We start from the raw sequence: 14,553 nt of genomic DNA, 5'->3' as shown, positions 1-14,553 counted from the left end.
TCTCGAACTTTTACAGGACGAAATAGTAATTTTATGAATGAAAAATTGAAAAAAAAATTCAACTTTTCTCCTAAAGTCCCAGATATTCACCTTTTTAATCAAAAATGAATTTTCTCACGACTCAAAAACCGTCGTCAACAAATTTAGACCCCTGAATACTCCAAATTGTTTTCATAATTTGATTATTCTCAAGGATAGTGTCGGCGCAAGCGCAACAATTTCGGAGCAGAGAAATAAAATCCCCGTCAACTCCAATTTACTGAAATGCAGTTGACCACCCCTGGGGGACAAGACGACAACAGTGCCACGGCCTCTCTAAATTGTTTGTCAATAAAAATTAAACTCCCTCCGAGATGATGAATTCTCCATGAATAAAACTTCGCGTTGGTCTCGTCGTTCTGCACCCCACAAGCGCGATCGAAAAAAAATCAAGAGCAGTCGGGAGGACAGCTCACTCCTTGATGGGATACTTGGATTTACCCATATTGACGGTATATACCTGCTGCAGCACGCATACACGGATATAGGGGAGCGTTCGAATACATGGATACATGTACAGCTGTCAATGGACTCGTGTGGGTACGCTGAATGATGCGTACCATTTTTTCTCGATGATAACAATTCATTTTTTTATCCATCCGTTGTGGATTATATCGACGGATGATCTTTGAACTGGAGGGGATATTAACTCCGATGGAATCGCTGGAGTTCAGTGAAAGTTCTGATGTAAACATTGAATTCAGGGTGTGAGGAAGCTTGATACTGTTTTGGTGAGTTGACAATTTTCATGTTTTTTTGTTTCAGGTTTTTTATTAATTCCGGGGAGATCCTTTGCTGGGTTTGTTGGGTGATGTGTCTGGATTTCATCTTTAATTACAAATTTATAAAACTTTAATGATAATTATGTATGTAAATCAGTTCTTTCTAAAAATCACCGATTGCTGTCAGAACTCTACACTGAGAGAAAAAGGAATATGGTCAAATAAGTCTCGTTTAGGCCCAAAAAACGATATTGAAAATGACCAAAAAATTGCCAAATTACCAAAAAAATTAATTGTTGGATTTGATGTTGAAAGTCTCACACATGAGCAAAGAACAATGTTAATTGCTCTGAGCAATGTTGTTGCTCTGATTTCAAGAATAACGAAATATTTGACTAATGAGGCAGATTAGTCCCAGGGGACGGTGCACAGTAAAAAATCCTGAGTGAAGTTCGACTCTGAGTTCACACCAGAAGAAGTGAAAACACGTCCACACCGTCTTTCGGTGTTGATGCGCGGAGTATAAATTTCAATTTTTTTAATTTACTTTTTTAATTTTTTAATTTCGAAGTTGAGGGGTATCAAATGCTGTTAATTTTCCAAATTGGTGAATAAATTTTTTGCCGAAAGTTATTGAATTGTGACAAATCGATGAATATTAATCTTAAGGAAGCGAGGTGGAGATCAATGTGATGAAGATCGTGTGCGATTTTAGATTTAAGAAAGAGAAAAAATATAAAATTTGAGATTTCACTGAGAATTCGATGAAATTTAAAATTTTTGAGCAGCAAGAAGATGAGGATTTCGAAACTTACGTGAATTTTCAATAAAAAAAACCTGAGTATTTAGTACCAAATTACGCAGAATTTTCAATTAAGTGACAATTGAAGAATATATTCAGTAGTAATACCACTAGTGCTTCAAATTTATCGGATATTTTCCGATAGCTTCGTTGCCTAGGAACGATTGTGTCAAATTTTGCAGGTTTTTTTGCAAAATTTGACACACTCGTTCCTAGGCAGGGAAGCTTGAGGAAAATATCCGATTAATTTTGAAGCACGAGTGGTACTTGACGGATTATTTTTCCACTCGGATTTCGGCCAAGCAGAGTGCAGTGAACAGCATCCGGATACATTCACACAGCCATACATTTACAACCCACTCTTTTGTTTATCTGTCACACAGAATATTAAACGTGAAATGCGTTGAAAGATGAGAAACAATTGAAAAGTTACTAGTGAATTTCCGGCGGAAATTTTTTAGAAATTTCCGAAATAAAGCTGTTTGACAGCCTCCAATACTGCGTTCTGATTGGCTGAAATCCGAGTAAGAAAAATAATCACCTGAATTGTTCACTAAATTTTAAATTTTCAATGAGGAAAGTCCTTGAAATGTCAGTGCAACTACCAGCGTGGAGAAAAAAGTTGAAGAAAAATCACCAAACAGGTCAAGAGTGGTATCTATTTCTTTCCCGATCTTTTCACTCTATATCGGGGCCAAAAGTACGATACGAATAATGAATTTTTCTCCGCAGATTCGGGATAATTTACTAAACGAGAGGGCAATTTGTGCTGAAACTGTAAACTTTTCCATTTATACAGTCCAAAAATTATCCCATGAACCAATGATTTTTTTTACCAAACGCGATATTTTAAAATTTCACTTTCATCAGTCCCCATGTCCTTCATATCTGAGCCAAAAACGAATACCCTACCGGTGGGGCAAACTTTACTGTATAGTGAGCAGTAATTTTTGAATCAATTTTTTAATCCCAAGATATCTTCCCAAAATAATTCGAGGAATAGTTATTTTATTTATTCGATGGGGTATTCAAAGAGAGCACTTAAGCTCCAATCTTTCAATTACAACAGTAGTTTGATGACTAATTAAGGGGAGACTACTATGAGTTTTCAAAGTCATGGGTTATTAGAGTGAGACTTTTCATACGTCTAAGATCGATTATGTAGATCTGAAAACAAATAATTAGGGCAAAAAAAAATTTGTTTTATTGTTCGTTTGCCCGAAAACGCTTAAAATGCGAAAAACAGTCCAGGGCCTCCAATTTTTGAGCTACGAAGCATTTTTTTTTCAAAATTTTCGGCAAAATATGTGGAATAACAATTACGAGCTATTTTTTTTAATTCGCCTCTTACATGGCTAAATTTGCTTTTTGTATTTTTTTACGCAAATAGTGAATTTTGTATATGAAAAAAACCGAAATCAGCTGTTTAAGAGTCGAGTTCTAAAAAATTGGCTCGTAATTGTTGTTCCACACATTTTTCCGAAAATTTTGAAGAAAAAAATCTTTTGTAGCTTAAAAATTGGAGACCGTTTTCGGGTAAATGAACAATAAAAAAAATATTTTTTGCACTAATTATTCGTTTTCAGATCTATATAATCGATCTTCAACGTATGAAAAGTCTCGCTCCCATAACCCACGACTTTAAAAACTCGTTATAGTCTCCCTTTAAGCAACAATGATGATTTGTATAGACAATATCCGTATAGAAATATCCGAATATCACATACAAAAAACCTATAGAAATTCTATACGCAATCCGTATAGAAAATTTCTATACGATTTTTTCATACGTGTGCCGGAAGCAAAATACATATGGGAGCATCGAATAACGCAGAAGTAGTGCTAGACATTACATCTCTTCCTTGCACCGAGAGTAAAATTTTGTTGAAAAGACTACACGCACGAAAAAAGTTAATAGAAAAACCTATCGAATTCGTTTGAAAATTCTATTAAATTTCTATTGAACTTTCTATTACTTTTTGGCTGGTTCTATGACATGTTCAATAGAAAACATTCAATAGAAAAAGTCAATAGAATTCGATTTTTCTATATAACTTATTATGTTCACATATTTTCTATAGAATTTGCTCGACTCAAATTTTCCAAGTTTTTTCATTCTATTTTTCTTTTCTTCTCATCAAGAAAATCAAACGAAAACTTGAAAAACTTGAGCCGAGGAAATTCTATAGAAAATATCCCAATAGAATAAGTTATACAGAAAAATTGAATTCTATTGACTTTTTCTACTGAATATTTTCTATTGAATATTTCAATAGAATCGGCCAAAAACTAATAGAACAGTTCAATAGAAATTCAACAGAATTTTCTAACGACTTCGATAGTTTTTCTATTCAATTTTTTCGTCCGCGTAAATCTACTTTTGCAATAAAAATTTCCAATCTCGGCGCACGCTTCGCATGTTTGGCACAAAGAAATCCTTTTGTGATAATTATTAGCAAAGGATTTTTTTGGCACAAGTAAGACTTGTTTGAGAACTCTGTTGTTTTTCTCTGAGTGTTCCGAACTTCTATTGGACTTCGATTAAACACTCCCCAGCTCTGTCCATAAATCACGGTTCATTGATACCCGTTTTGCAGGTTTCACCCCATTAAAATTATCCTGCCATCACAATGACGATCGTAAAACAACTGGAACCCCTCAACAGCCCTATCCCTTCAACCTGGAAGAACGAATCCTCCAAACAGTGTAAGCTGTTAAGTTGATGCACAGATCAGATCAACTAGAACACCACTTCGAACAAGTTAACTACTATAATTAAATTTGGCTCTTCCTGAAGAGTATCCAAGAATATTGAAGAATAACCCAGTCCATTAATGAATAAAATATACGACAGTGTTGATGAAGCTAAAAGAACTTATGTGGAGGCGGCAAACTCTCATCTGAGTAGTCTCAGTGTTGTAAAACTGACTCTGATGAACAATGAACCATTCGGGAAGCGGCAAACGTCAGGCGAAGGTTTTGGAAGATAATTATTGGGACTGTAGTGTCTGCACGTATAGAAATACAGCAGAAGCATTCAAGTGCCTCATGTGTGACGTGCGTAAAGGTACCTCAACGCGGAAACCCCGCATTAATCCGCAACTGGTGGCTCAACAGGTTTGTTAATCAGTGGATTAGTAACGAAATGGTTTAACGTGAGGTTTTTGATTGATATCTTCGGCTCGAAGGGAGACAGCGAAATTTATATCCTCACCTTTTTCGAGAGCGAAAGTAGAACTATAAAAAAGGTTTTTATGAGAAGTTTGCTGAAGAATGTCCCGCAGGTGCGAAGATACTCCGCAAAAACTTCATAATTTATAATTTTCATAATTTAGAATAATGTAAAAATAATAAATTATATGAATTATAAATTTATTGTTTAATTATAAATTTATCATTTATAATTTTTTATAATTTATAATAATGTTTATAATTTATTATTCTTTTCTCAAACTTACGCTACTTTTGTGAATTGATAAAACGAGATAAATTCATGAATATCTTTCACGCTGAGCAAAATAGGGCATTTTTTATGAGATTATTTTTCGTAGATGGCAATAAGAGCTACGAAAAGCTAATTTTCTCACGACAACTTTGCCATCTTTCAAATTCTCAAAACTCTTTGTTTTTCGTTGAATAGAATTTTTTTCATAGATACCTTTCTTGCATTTTTCACTTTGATCTACCAAAAGGATCTTCATGAAAATTCTCGTACCTCCTTTCGAATCTTAGATATAACGTTACAAATGAGTAAACAAATATAAGGAAATAATGAATTGACGATTGGAGACAAAGCGTAGTAGTACTTTGTATAAAATGACTATTCTTCTGGTATGGTTTGTAAGTATAGTAATTAGTGAATGACGAAGCATTTCTCATGTTTTACCCTCTTTATACCTCAGAGTATAATAAAACGCATTCTATGTATGCATAACTTCCGAAAACTGGTTCCATGACTATTTAAGGCCCAGGTTTACTATCTTTTGAATGTTATCTGGATTTTTTTTATCTTTCGTAATCTAAAATTGTCAATTGAGTGGTACATCATGTAGAAATTCCCAAAAATTATGATAGAATAATAAAAAAAAATAGAAAAAATTCTGAACTTTTTCAAAGAGCGTTTTTAATTGAGATTCCGAATGAGTTGAAAAAAGTGGAAATTAACAATATCTGATTCGCTGTGACAAATTATCTATTATCTGTCATTTTCCAAACTGGATAACAAAACACTAACTCCTCATGGGAAGTGACAGCTAGGTATCTCAATTTTCAAAACAGTGGTATGTAGTCATCTGCCACTTTTATGTGATAAAAGTGTGATTAAAAAATTCTCTAAAATATTACAACTTTTTTCAAAGAGCCTTTTCCGTAATAAATGTCTCTGTGCAGTGCGGGAAAAGATTTACGAAATCAGTCTTGCCCCTGCATGATATTGGGTGACAGGCCGCCATTTGTTAACGTAAATCCGATACATTTTTCAATTTCTCGTTATTCAACTTATTCTGAATATAAATGAAAAATGCTCTTTGAAAAAATCAATAATTTTTTCTACTTTTTTGGATTATTCATTCATAATTTTTCAAAACTTCTGAATGATGCAGGACTTAATTGACAATTTCAGATGACGAAAGATGAAAAAAACCATCGAGATAACGTTCGAAAGATAGTACACCCGGCCCTGAACATGAAACAATTTCAAAACGAAAAGTCAAGACACAACCAATTAGTCGACAAACAACAAATGATTTTGCACTCCCCTTTATTGAAATATGAATCAATGATAATATTATATTTTATATGAATATATTATAAAACATTTTATATTAATATTAAACTATACTAAAATATTTTTCACGTTCACAGGCGGCTCAACAGCAGTATGTGCCACCGTTGAAGCCAGGAAAAAAGGAAGGCGGAAGTGGAAGTAGTACAGCGAGCTCTGTCAATAGTAATAAGGAACGTAAACTGGATAAACCAAGGCGAAAAAATCGCCATCCACCCAGATTGAAAAATGTCGATCGCAGTACAGCTCAAACTAACGAAGTTACTGTCAATAATGTGACTGTAGTTATAACTGAATATAAGCCTAAAGTGAAAAAAAATTCGGATCAATCGGGTTTGTCTAGCAGTGCATCGTCTGAGAATGGTAGTCAACATGATTCGAATCAAGACTCACGGAGTCTTGACATAGGAACCGATGTTTAGCTTATTTTTACTTCAGTAGCGAAGCGGTAAAACGGTTCAAGTAGGGAAGAATGGGGGCAAAATGAAACAGCAAGCAAAAAAAAATTTTTTCTCAACTATTTTTTTTATTAACTTGTGTTCTTCAACTTTTTTCTATTATTGGGAGTGCTGATGAGAATAATAATTTTCCTTTCAGCAGAATGGAAAATTATGGAGAATTTCTAATGGGAGAAGATTTTGTCAATGGATTAATCGAAAAGAAAATGAAACTGCACAATCCAAAGTCCAGAGGAAGGCCCAGGGGGAGACCCAGAGGGGAAAAAGAAAAATGTGATGCTGAATTTCAATCGAATGAAAAAAGAAAAGTGTAATCTCCCTAATCTAATCAATTGAATTATAGATGAAATTTTTCATATTACTTGAAAAGAGAACTGTGGATAAAATTAGTGAGATTTATTAATATTGTCGTCTCGATATAAGAAAAATATGAAAAATCTTCGGGAGTTTCGAATGAGGAGAGAACAGAGACTCAGCGATGACGAGGTCTTAGTTTGGCTGCTGGATAGTCAGGGGACAAGCTGACTAGTGGACGTTGAGATCGAGATCTAACAGGGGAGTGGGATTCATCTGTGGAAGTAGTCGCTACGCTGCATAGGGGTTTTGAATATCAGTGATTTTTTCGCACCGCATGTTCTTTTTTACCGAATAGAAAATTATTATTTTCATCAGTACTCCCAATTATAAAAAAAGTTGTTAAAAAAAATATTTTGCTTGAATTGCGGCAAATAGTCGTTTTTCGGCTGTTTCATTTTGCCCCGCTCTCCCCTAGATTTCAACTATCGTCCAGTTTTCAATGAAAATCTCGAAATCTAAGGGAGATAGCGGATTTTTGTTAAAATCTTTTTTGTAGCTCTTAATTCGCTCTACAAAAAAGGTCATTACAAAAATTTTGTTATCTCCCTTAGATTCGGAGATATTCCTCGAAAACTCAGCTAAGGGCCACGTCGACTCGAACCGTCTTACCGCTTCGCCACTGATTTTGTGCTTAATATTTAATTGTAATGATTCTTGGAAAATAATCATCTAACTGTAATGTACGTACACAATTTTGTTTCATGGAACAAATGAAAAAATTAGGCTAGGTAAAAACGTGTATTTAAATTACACATTAATGATAGTTATTAAAGTTTATAGGGGTAATAATTTATTACGACTAGCCAAGGATACATTGTGTAATACCGCGTTATTCAGTCTCATTTCGTTTACTTTTGCTCAATATAGAATTTTTCTACTCAGTGAAATTACGAAACAAAATGATAAAATCAAACTCATGTATAAATTTTATATGTAACAGCATAATTTAATATCTATGCATTTACACTGCCGTACTTTCGTTCACTTTCTTTTCTGAAATTGAATATATCGTCGTCGTGCAGCCAAAGGGGGGTATGTGGTGTGTGCAAGCACAGCTCTTACGCCTCTTGCTCTACGACGATATATTTATTATATACCAATATTCGGAAATAGAATGCAATAAATAATGAATACGTTTCGAGTAATTGGTCAGAATGGAAATATACTTGTATTTTTTTTATATATATGATGAAACTTATAGGTGTAAATTATTGAAGTAGTGAAAAATGAAAAACAAAAGGAAAATAAAAATCTAACTTTGTTGAATTGACTCATTTTCTTGAGACTAATTTATTTACATTTCTTTTTATCTTTCAGAGTTATGCATTCCATGTCTTCGGTGACTTCCATTAATTCTCCTTGGTGATTATCACTGCTCGGTGATACGGCGTTATCAGGAAATCTTAATTGTCTTCCTTTGAATCTCTCTGAAACAGCTGTGATCTCCATGAGATCCCAGACCTTGTAATTGTGGGATTTATTGTCACCTCCAGAGGTGAACACGAAGGGACTGTCTGGGCAGGAGGCGAGGCACTGAAGTGCTCCCAAGTTGGTTTTCTTCTCGAATATGAGGTCCATTTTGTGGATGTCTAATACATCCCATACTTTGATTACACTGTCGTCGCAACTTGTCACTAGTAACCCAGGACAGGATGAACTCAGTGATAAACCTGTAATCTCTTTTTCGTGGGCCTTTTTCTGCCAGACGTGCTGACCTTGTCTCACGTCGATGCACTCAATGTTGCCGTTATTTGTACTTATCTGAAATTGAAGATTACATTTTTTTCTTTCGAAGGTTATCTCGATTGTTTTTCCATCTTCATAATGTAAAATATATCACAATTTCCATTGGATTTTACGTCACGCAGGAATCTTTAAAAATTATGGTTGTAGATAAAAGAAATTTTCCACAAAAAAGTGGAAAAAACTGAACGTTTCAAAGAGCGGTTTTAGTGAAGATTAAGAAATAAGTCCGGTAGAGAGGAAATAGTGAATGGATAATTTATCATGGTAACTAACGATCTGACAGCCATTGACTACTGTGACAAAGGACGACCTAACAGCCATTAGATACATCAAATTATTAATTTGCTATTTCCTCCCTATTGGGTTTATTTCCCAATATTATTTAAAAACGCTCTTTGAAAATGTTCAGCTTTTTTTCCAGAGACTCCAGGGCTATGTTAATCTGAATAGCAATTGGAGATTATTTCAGATTATTAAAATAAAAAGAACAACCAAGCTCACGTTCGAAAGATAATCCATCTGGGCCTTAAAAATATTCAACTTTGGTGACATTCGAGATTTTTAATTATTTTTGGTTGTTGGAGATGTTTAATTACAAAACTTTTCCATTGAATTACGCAAAGAAAATTTAATTTTGTAACTAATTCATCTCTTTTCAAGCAATATTTTCAGATAAATAAATGATGGGAATTGGTTTTTATGAATTATGCATTTGAAGAAATCCTTTTTAGGCTGAAAATTTATGATTTGCCCATTGTAAATCAGAACAGGTAATAGGATTTAATCTCCTCAAATTTATCTTCCAATAATAACTGCAAAATTGGTATTCTCTGATCACAAATAGAAATGAAAATTGTAACTTACGAAGAAATAATTTGGGTCGAAATGGTTCCACAGAACGCGCTCCACTTCTCCAGTAGTTTCCCACGATTTAAATGTATCGTCAACGCGACAATCGAATAGTCTAGCTGTGCTGGTTTCCAAAACAAATGTATTAGTAAATACCCCGAGAATATCGATCTACTCTCGATTTCAGACCTTTCTCCTTACCTATCTGCACACCCAGTCAACAAATGATGGGTCTCATGGGGATGAAATGCAATAGACTGAACTTTCTCTGCAAAGTGTTTGATTTTAGTAACTGGCGTGCCGTTTTCCAAATCCCATAGTAGTACTGTTTGATCTACTGAACCACTCGCCAATACATGCCTGCATTTAGGAAAATAATGATCATGTTTCTTTCATATTTTACACTTGAAAATCGAATCTACTAGAGTATTTTAGAGATGTCCGGTTTAAATATTTGGAAAATTATCTGGAAAATTTGGAAATTATCCCGATCACTCTCTGAATTTACAGAAATCTAGTTGAATCAATTTTTTTTATTGGTCAAGTATCAATAAATTTTTTCAATAAAAATAATCGGAATTTCATGGAGAATCTAGTAACTATTAGCAGAAGAATGACATTGAATTCGATTTAGAGAGAAAAAGCTAATGAAATTCGAAAAAGTCAGATAGTGAATTGAAATGGTTTCAAATAGAAATGAGACAAAAAATTGACAATTCACTTGAATTTTCAATTAAACGTGAATATTCAGTAGAAGACGGTGAGAACAAATTGACTTTTTTTAACTTTTTATTCAATGTTTATAACTTGAAAATGAATTTATCAATTGAGGTCAGTTTAGGCTCATCACAAAGAGGAAGAATTGTACTTTTCATGAGAAAAATATTATCCCATTTCACTGACAATTCAATGGGATATTCAGTTTAAAAAAAGTCAAAAGGGTACATTTTGCCCCACTTGGTCTTACCAATGGTTTTATCATGAGCTGACTTTCCAATCAATTAAAATTTTGAGAATATAATCGCATGCATTTTCCCACTTCTTCGAATTTCCATGAAATAATTGAATTCAAATTCCCAGTTTTTATTGTCTTTTCCCATTAAATGCGATTTTCAATGATGAGACTTCCTGACATTTGAGTGGAACTATCACTTGGTCAAAATTTCCGGGATTTAAAAAAGAAGTTCTAGCTAGTGGGTTATTGTGATGTCGATTTTTAATAATGTATCCTTCGATAAATATTTTTGGTTTAAAGTCAACAGAATGGGGGCAATATTTGATAATAATTTTGCTTGTTTATAGATTCGAATAAATGCAACTGAACGGGAATACCTTGTGCATTCGAAAGGTTGCGCAATCTCTTCTTGTGTTTTTAAAATTATTTTTCGTTTCTTTTTTAATATTTGAATAAAGCATTTGGCCGAGAATAATGGTCGAAAATAATTAATTGAATGGAAATTTTAGCATTTTTTAAGACCTTCCACTGGACTCTAACATTTTACAGAACTTTCTCAGATGTTTCAGACAATTCCTTAATTTTTCATAACTCCAAGATGTTACAGTCGATTCTAGAACTCATTCCAGACAATTGTTCCAAAGACTTACGTATAATTAGAATTCCAAGCAAGATCCAAGACAGCGTCTTTATGCCCCACACGTTTTTGTTTCTTCTTCTTCTTGGGTTTTGAGCCCAGAGTGAATGCTGGCTCTAGACAATCGATCAAATCCAAATCCCAGACTTGAATTATCGGAGTCATGTCTCCGATGGCACAGAAATTAGCTGAAATTGTGAATCAACGAATCCATTCAATTGCAAAAAGCTTTCTAAACGTTTTATGAGTTTATTAATTTAGTTAAACTCAAAAATTAATTGATTGATAATGTATTTTACCTGGTTTAGCATCGGAAGGATCGAAATTGAGCCATTCCATGCACAAAGGAAATGCAGGCAGGAGGAGATCATGATGGCAATAGAAGGAGCCCTCCTTTTCATTATAAACTAATAAAATAGAAATTCAGAATTTTTATCATTAAGAAATATTCGTTAATCAATGTTATGATCAATGAGCATTGAAATTATATCTACCAAATATCTCCAGGAGGCTAGCATCACCCTCGACATGTGCCACAAGAACAAGATTGTCATCTGGCTTTATCACATCGTCCTCTTTCTCTGAATCTTCATCTTCATCGTCACCAACTGTCACAAATGGATCTTTACCGTCAGCATTTATCACTGCTAATCCTCCGATGTTGCATTGAATGTTTCCATCTGCAATTGTTGTTAAATTTGCAAAAATTATTCAAAAAATCAAATTACCAAATTGTTGGAAAGGATGTTTAGTATTTCTCTGAGGGTATGGTATCGAGCTCTTGATCATGTTTCATTAGGCGAAAATTCTATCATCATTAAAATCACATTTTGTACAGAATTATTATTTTTTCAAACATTTGTTGTTTGTTAATATATAATGTAAATTGCTTAAACTCTCGAAAACCTTTTTTTAAACATAAAATCGATTTCTGTTAAAATTCTGAATATGAATAAATTTGTTACGATTCGGATCAAATGATTTTTATGGGGAAAAATTGATTGTTTACAAATGATTTATAGAAAATGTTTGTAATTTTGAAAAGATGCTATTTTTTAATTGTTTCATCAATGTTTTTCCAAAAGTAACTTTCCCAATTCTTTTTTCAGATTTTTAAAATGTTTTCTAACAATTCAATAGAGGTACAACGGGGATTCCTATTCAGACCTGCAATGTTTAAATAATAAAGTAATTGTAAAATGTCCGGAAGCTCAGGGTGAAATGAGGTTTAGATGAAAGCTCTGATGTCCAACTACAAAATTAGAAAAGCATTTCACTGGAGAGAAAATAGCCAAAGTTCTTGGATATCCTTAAGCGATTGAAGAAAAATCACTTCTCTCAAGTAAATGCGTTTCAGATATTAGATTTTTTTCTCAGTGTACGTAATGAGAAGAAAAATTATATCTTTCGTATAAAAACCAGGGATCGGAGCAATCATCAATTTCAAAATAAGTTAAATTTAGCTTATGTTAATTGATAATATAACTCAACAATTTTCAATTACCAAATTAATCATCAATCGAAGATTCAAATTCCGTAATGATCTGTTAACCAGTAATCGTGTCAGAAGATTGACCATTAAATGTCTAATCGAAAAAATCCTTTTATGAAATTTAGAATTATTTACTCAATAGTTAATAGAAAATTTAAATTACGAATTATTTCATTATTTTCAAATCTCAATTAAGATAAAAAAAACATAGTAGGGGAGGTTGGGGTAAAACGGACACTTTTTACTTTTTTTCAAATGTTAATGAGGGGTTGAAATGTTGATGAAATTTAATTTTTTTTTAATACAAAGAACAATTCTTTCCCTTTGTGACGAGCGTAAACTGAGTTCAATTGATAAATTTGTTTCTGAGTTATGAATAATTTTAAAAAAGTCTAAAGTATCCATTTTACCCCACCCTCCCCTAATAGAAAGGTGCAACTTCTAATAATATTACAACAATATTACAAATGTAATGATTATCGACCGATCACTGATAAAAACAAAACGGAATTAAATGATGACAGTTGTTTTTATCGTTCACGTTTACCTTCATCATCATAATTTTCGAAATTAAATTCGTCTGTTGATGCTGCAGTCGATCCGGATGGAGCACTATTTCTACTCTGATTTCCATTAGATGTTGAATGGTCGTTCTGATCATTCACTTCTGAATCACTGTCTACATCCCTGAAATAAAAAAATGTCATTAGATACCATTTTCTGTCATAGCCAGCTGCATGCAACGAAATTCAAATGATCTCAAAGGATACTCACTCTAGTTCTGTCTGTGTGTTCTTTATAATTCCCTCTAATTCTGCAGGTGTCAATTGAACCTGAAATAATGATACGATGTCAAATTATAAGGGCAGAACTTTGAACAGAATATAATGGAAAAATAGGTTTGCAATTACTTTTTCAGGGTTTGGAGCAGCAACACCTCGTTTCACCCACGTGGTGCACGGTATAACATTGACATTCATTATGGAAATATATTTATCTTATAAAATCTCTGTACAAAATTACTCAAGGTGAATATGTTTACGTGTTCCAAACACGTGTTTACTGTCGAATTTCTTCTTCGAATGAAGGTTAAGAGAATAATGCTCTACTGCGCATGTGTGCGGGAAGGGGTGGGGTAAAATCTACTCATTTTCAAATGTCGATTAGTAATTGAATTGTTGATGACATGAAATTATTTTCTCTATGAAAAGTTCACGTTTTTGAATTTTTTGTGAGTTTAGATTGAGCTCAATTGATATTTTTGTTTTGGTGTTATGCATATTTCAAGTATATTCGATGAAGAGTCAGGTATAGGCGGGCAAATGACCGATAATGACCGGCCATTTTGTCGAACGTGTGTTAACGGTGGTCAAGCGAGAGGTAAGATATTCGAAAAATGCAGCTAATTTTATGAAAGTTTTTTCACGTATTATTTAATCCATTTAGACACCCCATGCAAAATTTCAGAAACCCCAGGTTCAGGACAACAACAAAAATGCATTTTAAAGTTGTTGCTTGTATATGAGGTTAAATGGGTCATCGATCATTTCAGTGCTTTTTCCATACTGCCGACTGGTCGATAATGTAGGGAAAATGTACGAGTTATCGATGCTCCCTTTAACCTCATGTATATGTAGCAACTTTAGAATTTATTTTTGTTGTTGTCCTGCACCTGGGGTTTCTGAAATTTTGCAAGGGGGGCCTAAATGGATT

General features: G+C 33.5%; 2 protein-coding genes across 3 annotated transcripts; one reads left to right on the top strand and one right to left on the bottom strand.

Moving 5' to 3' along the window:
- Positions 1–286: 286 nt before the first annotated feature.
- LOC107039938 (RING1 and YY1-binding protein) lies at positions 287–6,851 on the top strand. Of its 2 annotated transcripts, XM_015259803.2 has the most exons (4): positions 287–770; positions 4,161–4,324; positions 4,418–4,680; positions 6,427–6,851. In XM_015259803.2, exons 3-4 carry the CDS (start codon positions 4,504–4,506, stop codon positions 6,766–6,768), a joined length of 519 nt encoding a protein of 172 aa, XP_015115289.1. In that variant the 5' UTR covers positions 287–770; positions 4,161–4,324; positions 4,418–4,503; the 3' UTR covers positions 6,769–6,851. The 2 variants fall into 2 exon arrangements, with proteins under 2 accessions (XP_015115289.1, XP_015115288.1); XM_015259802.2 differs by having other exon boundaries at positions 4,161–4,680.
- A 1,077-nt stretch (positions 6,852–7,928) lies between these two features.
- LOC107039955 (periodic tryptophan protein 1 homolog) lies at positions 7,929–14,053 on the bottom strand. Its single transcript, XM_015259832.1, has 9 exons — positions 13,752–14,053; positions 13,615–13,673; positions 13,388–13,527; positions 11,843–12,028; positions 11,648–11,755; positions 11,362–11,536; positions 9,958–10,116; positions 9,772–9,880; positions 7,929–8,922 (listed from the first exon to the last, which is right to left on the bottom strand). The coding sequence occupies exons 1-9, from the start codon at positions 13,818–13,820 to the stop codon at positions 8,452–8,454; spliced, it is 1,476 nt and encodes a 491-aa protein (XP_015115318.1). The 5' UTR covers positions 13,821–14,053; the 3' UTR covers positions 7,929–8,451.
- Positions 14,054–14,553: the final 500 nt, after the last annotated feature.

This window comes from Diachasma alloeum, unplaced genomic scaffold, assembly GCF_001412515.2.
Source record: "Diachasma alloeum isolate Michigan unplaced genomic scaffold, Dall2.0 Dall_scaffold_00313, whole genome shotgun sequence".
Taxonomy (NCBI): Eukaryota; Metazoa; Arthropoda; class Insecta; order Hymenoptera; family Braconidae; genus Diachasma; species Diachasma alloeum.
The sequence above is the reverse complement of the archived record's forward strand: the minus strand, read 5'-3'. Positions and strand labels throughout refer to the sequence as shown.

Coding starts and splice junctions, on each gene's coding strand:
- LOC107039938 (XM_015259803.2), top strand. CDS start 4,504: ATGAACCATTCGGGAAGCGGCAAACGTCAGGCGAAGGTTTTGGAAGAT. Junction 4,681..6,426: donor CGCAACTGGTGGCTCAACAG/GTTTGTTAATCA, acceptor TCACGTTCACAG/GCGGCTCAACAGCAGTATGT.
- LOC107039955 (XM_015259832.1), bottom strand. CDS start 13,820: ATGAATGTCAATGTTATACCGTGCACCACGTGGGTGAAACGAGGTGTT. Junction 13,674..13,751: donor CTGCTCCAAACCCTGAAAAA/GTAATTGCAAAC, acceptor TCATTATTTCAG/GTTCAATTGACACCTGCAGA. Junction 10,117..11,361: donor GCTTGGAATTCTAATTATAC/GTAAGTCTTTGG, acceptor TCCTAAATGCAG/GCATGTATTGGCGAGTGGTT.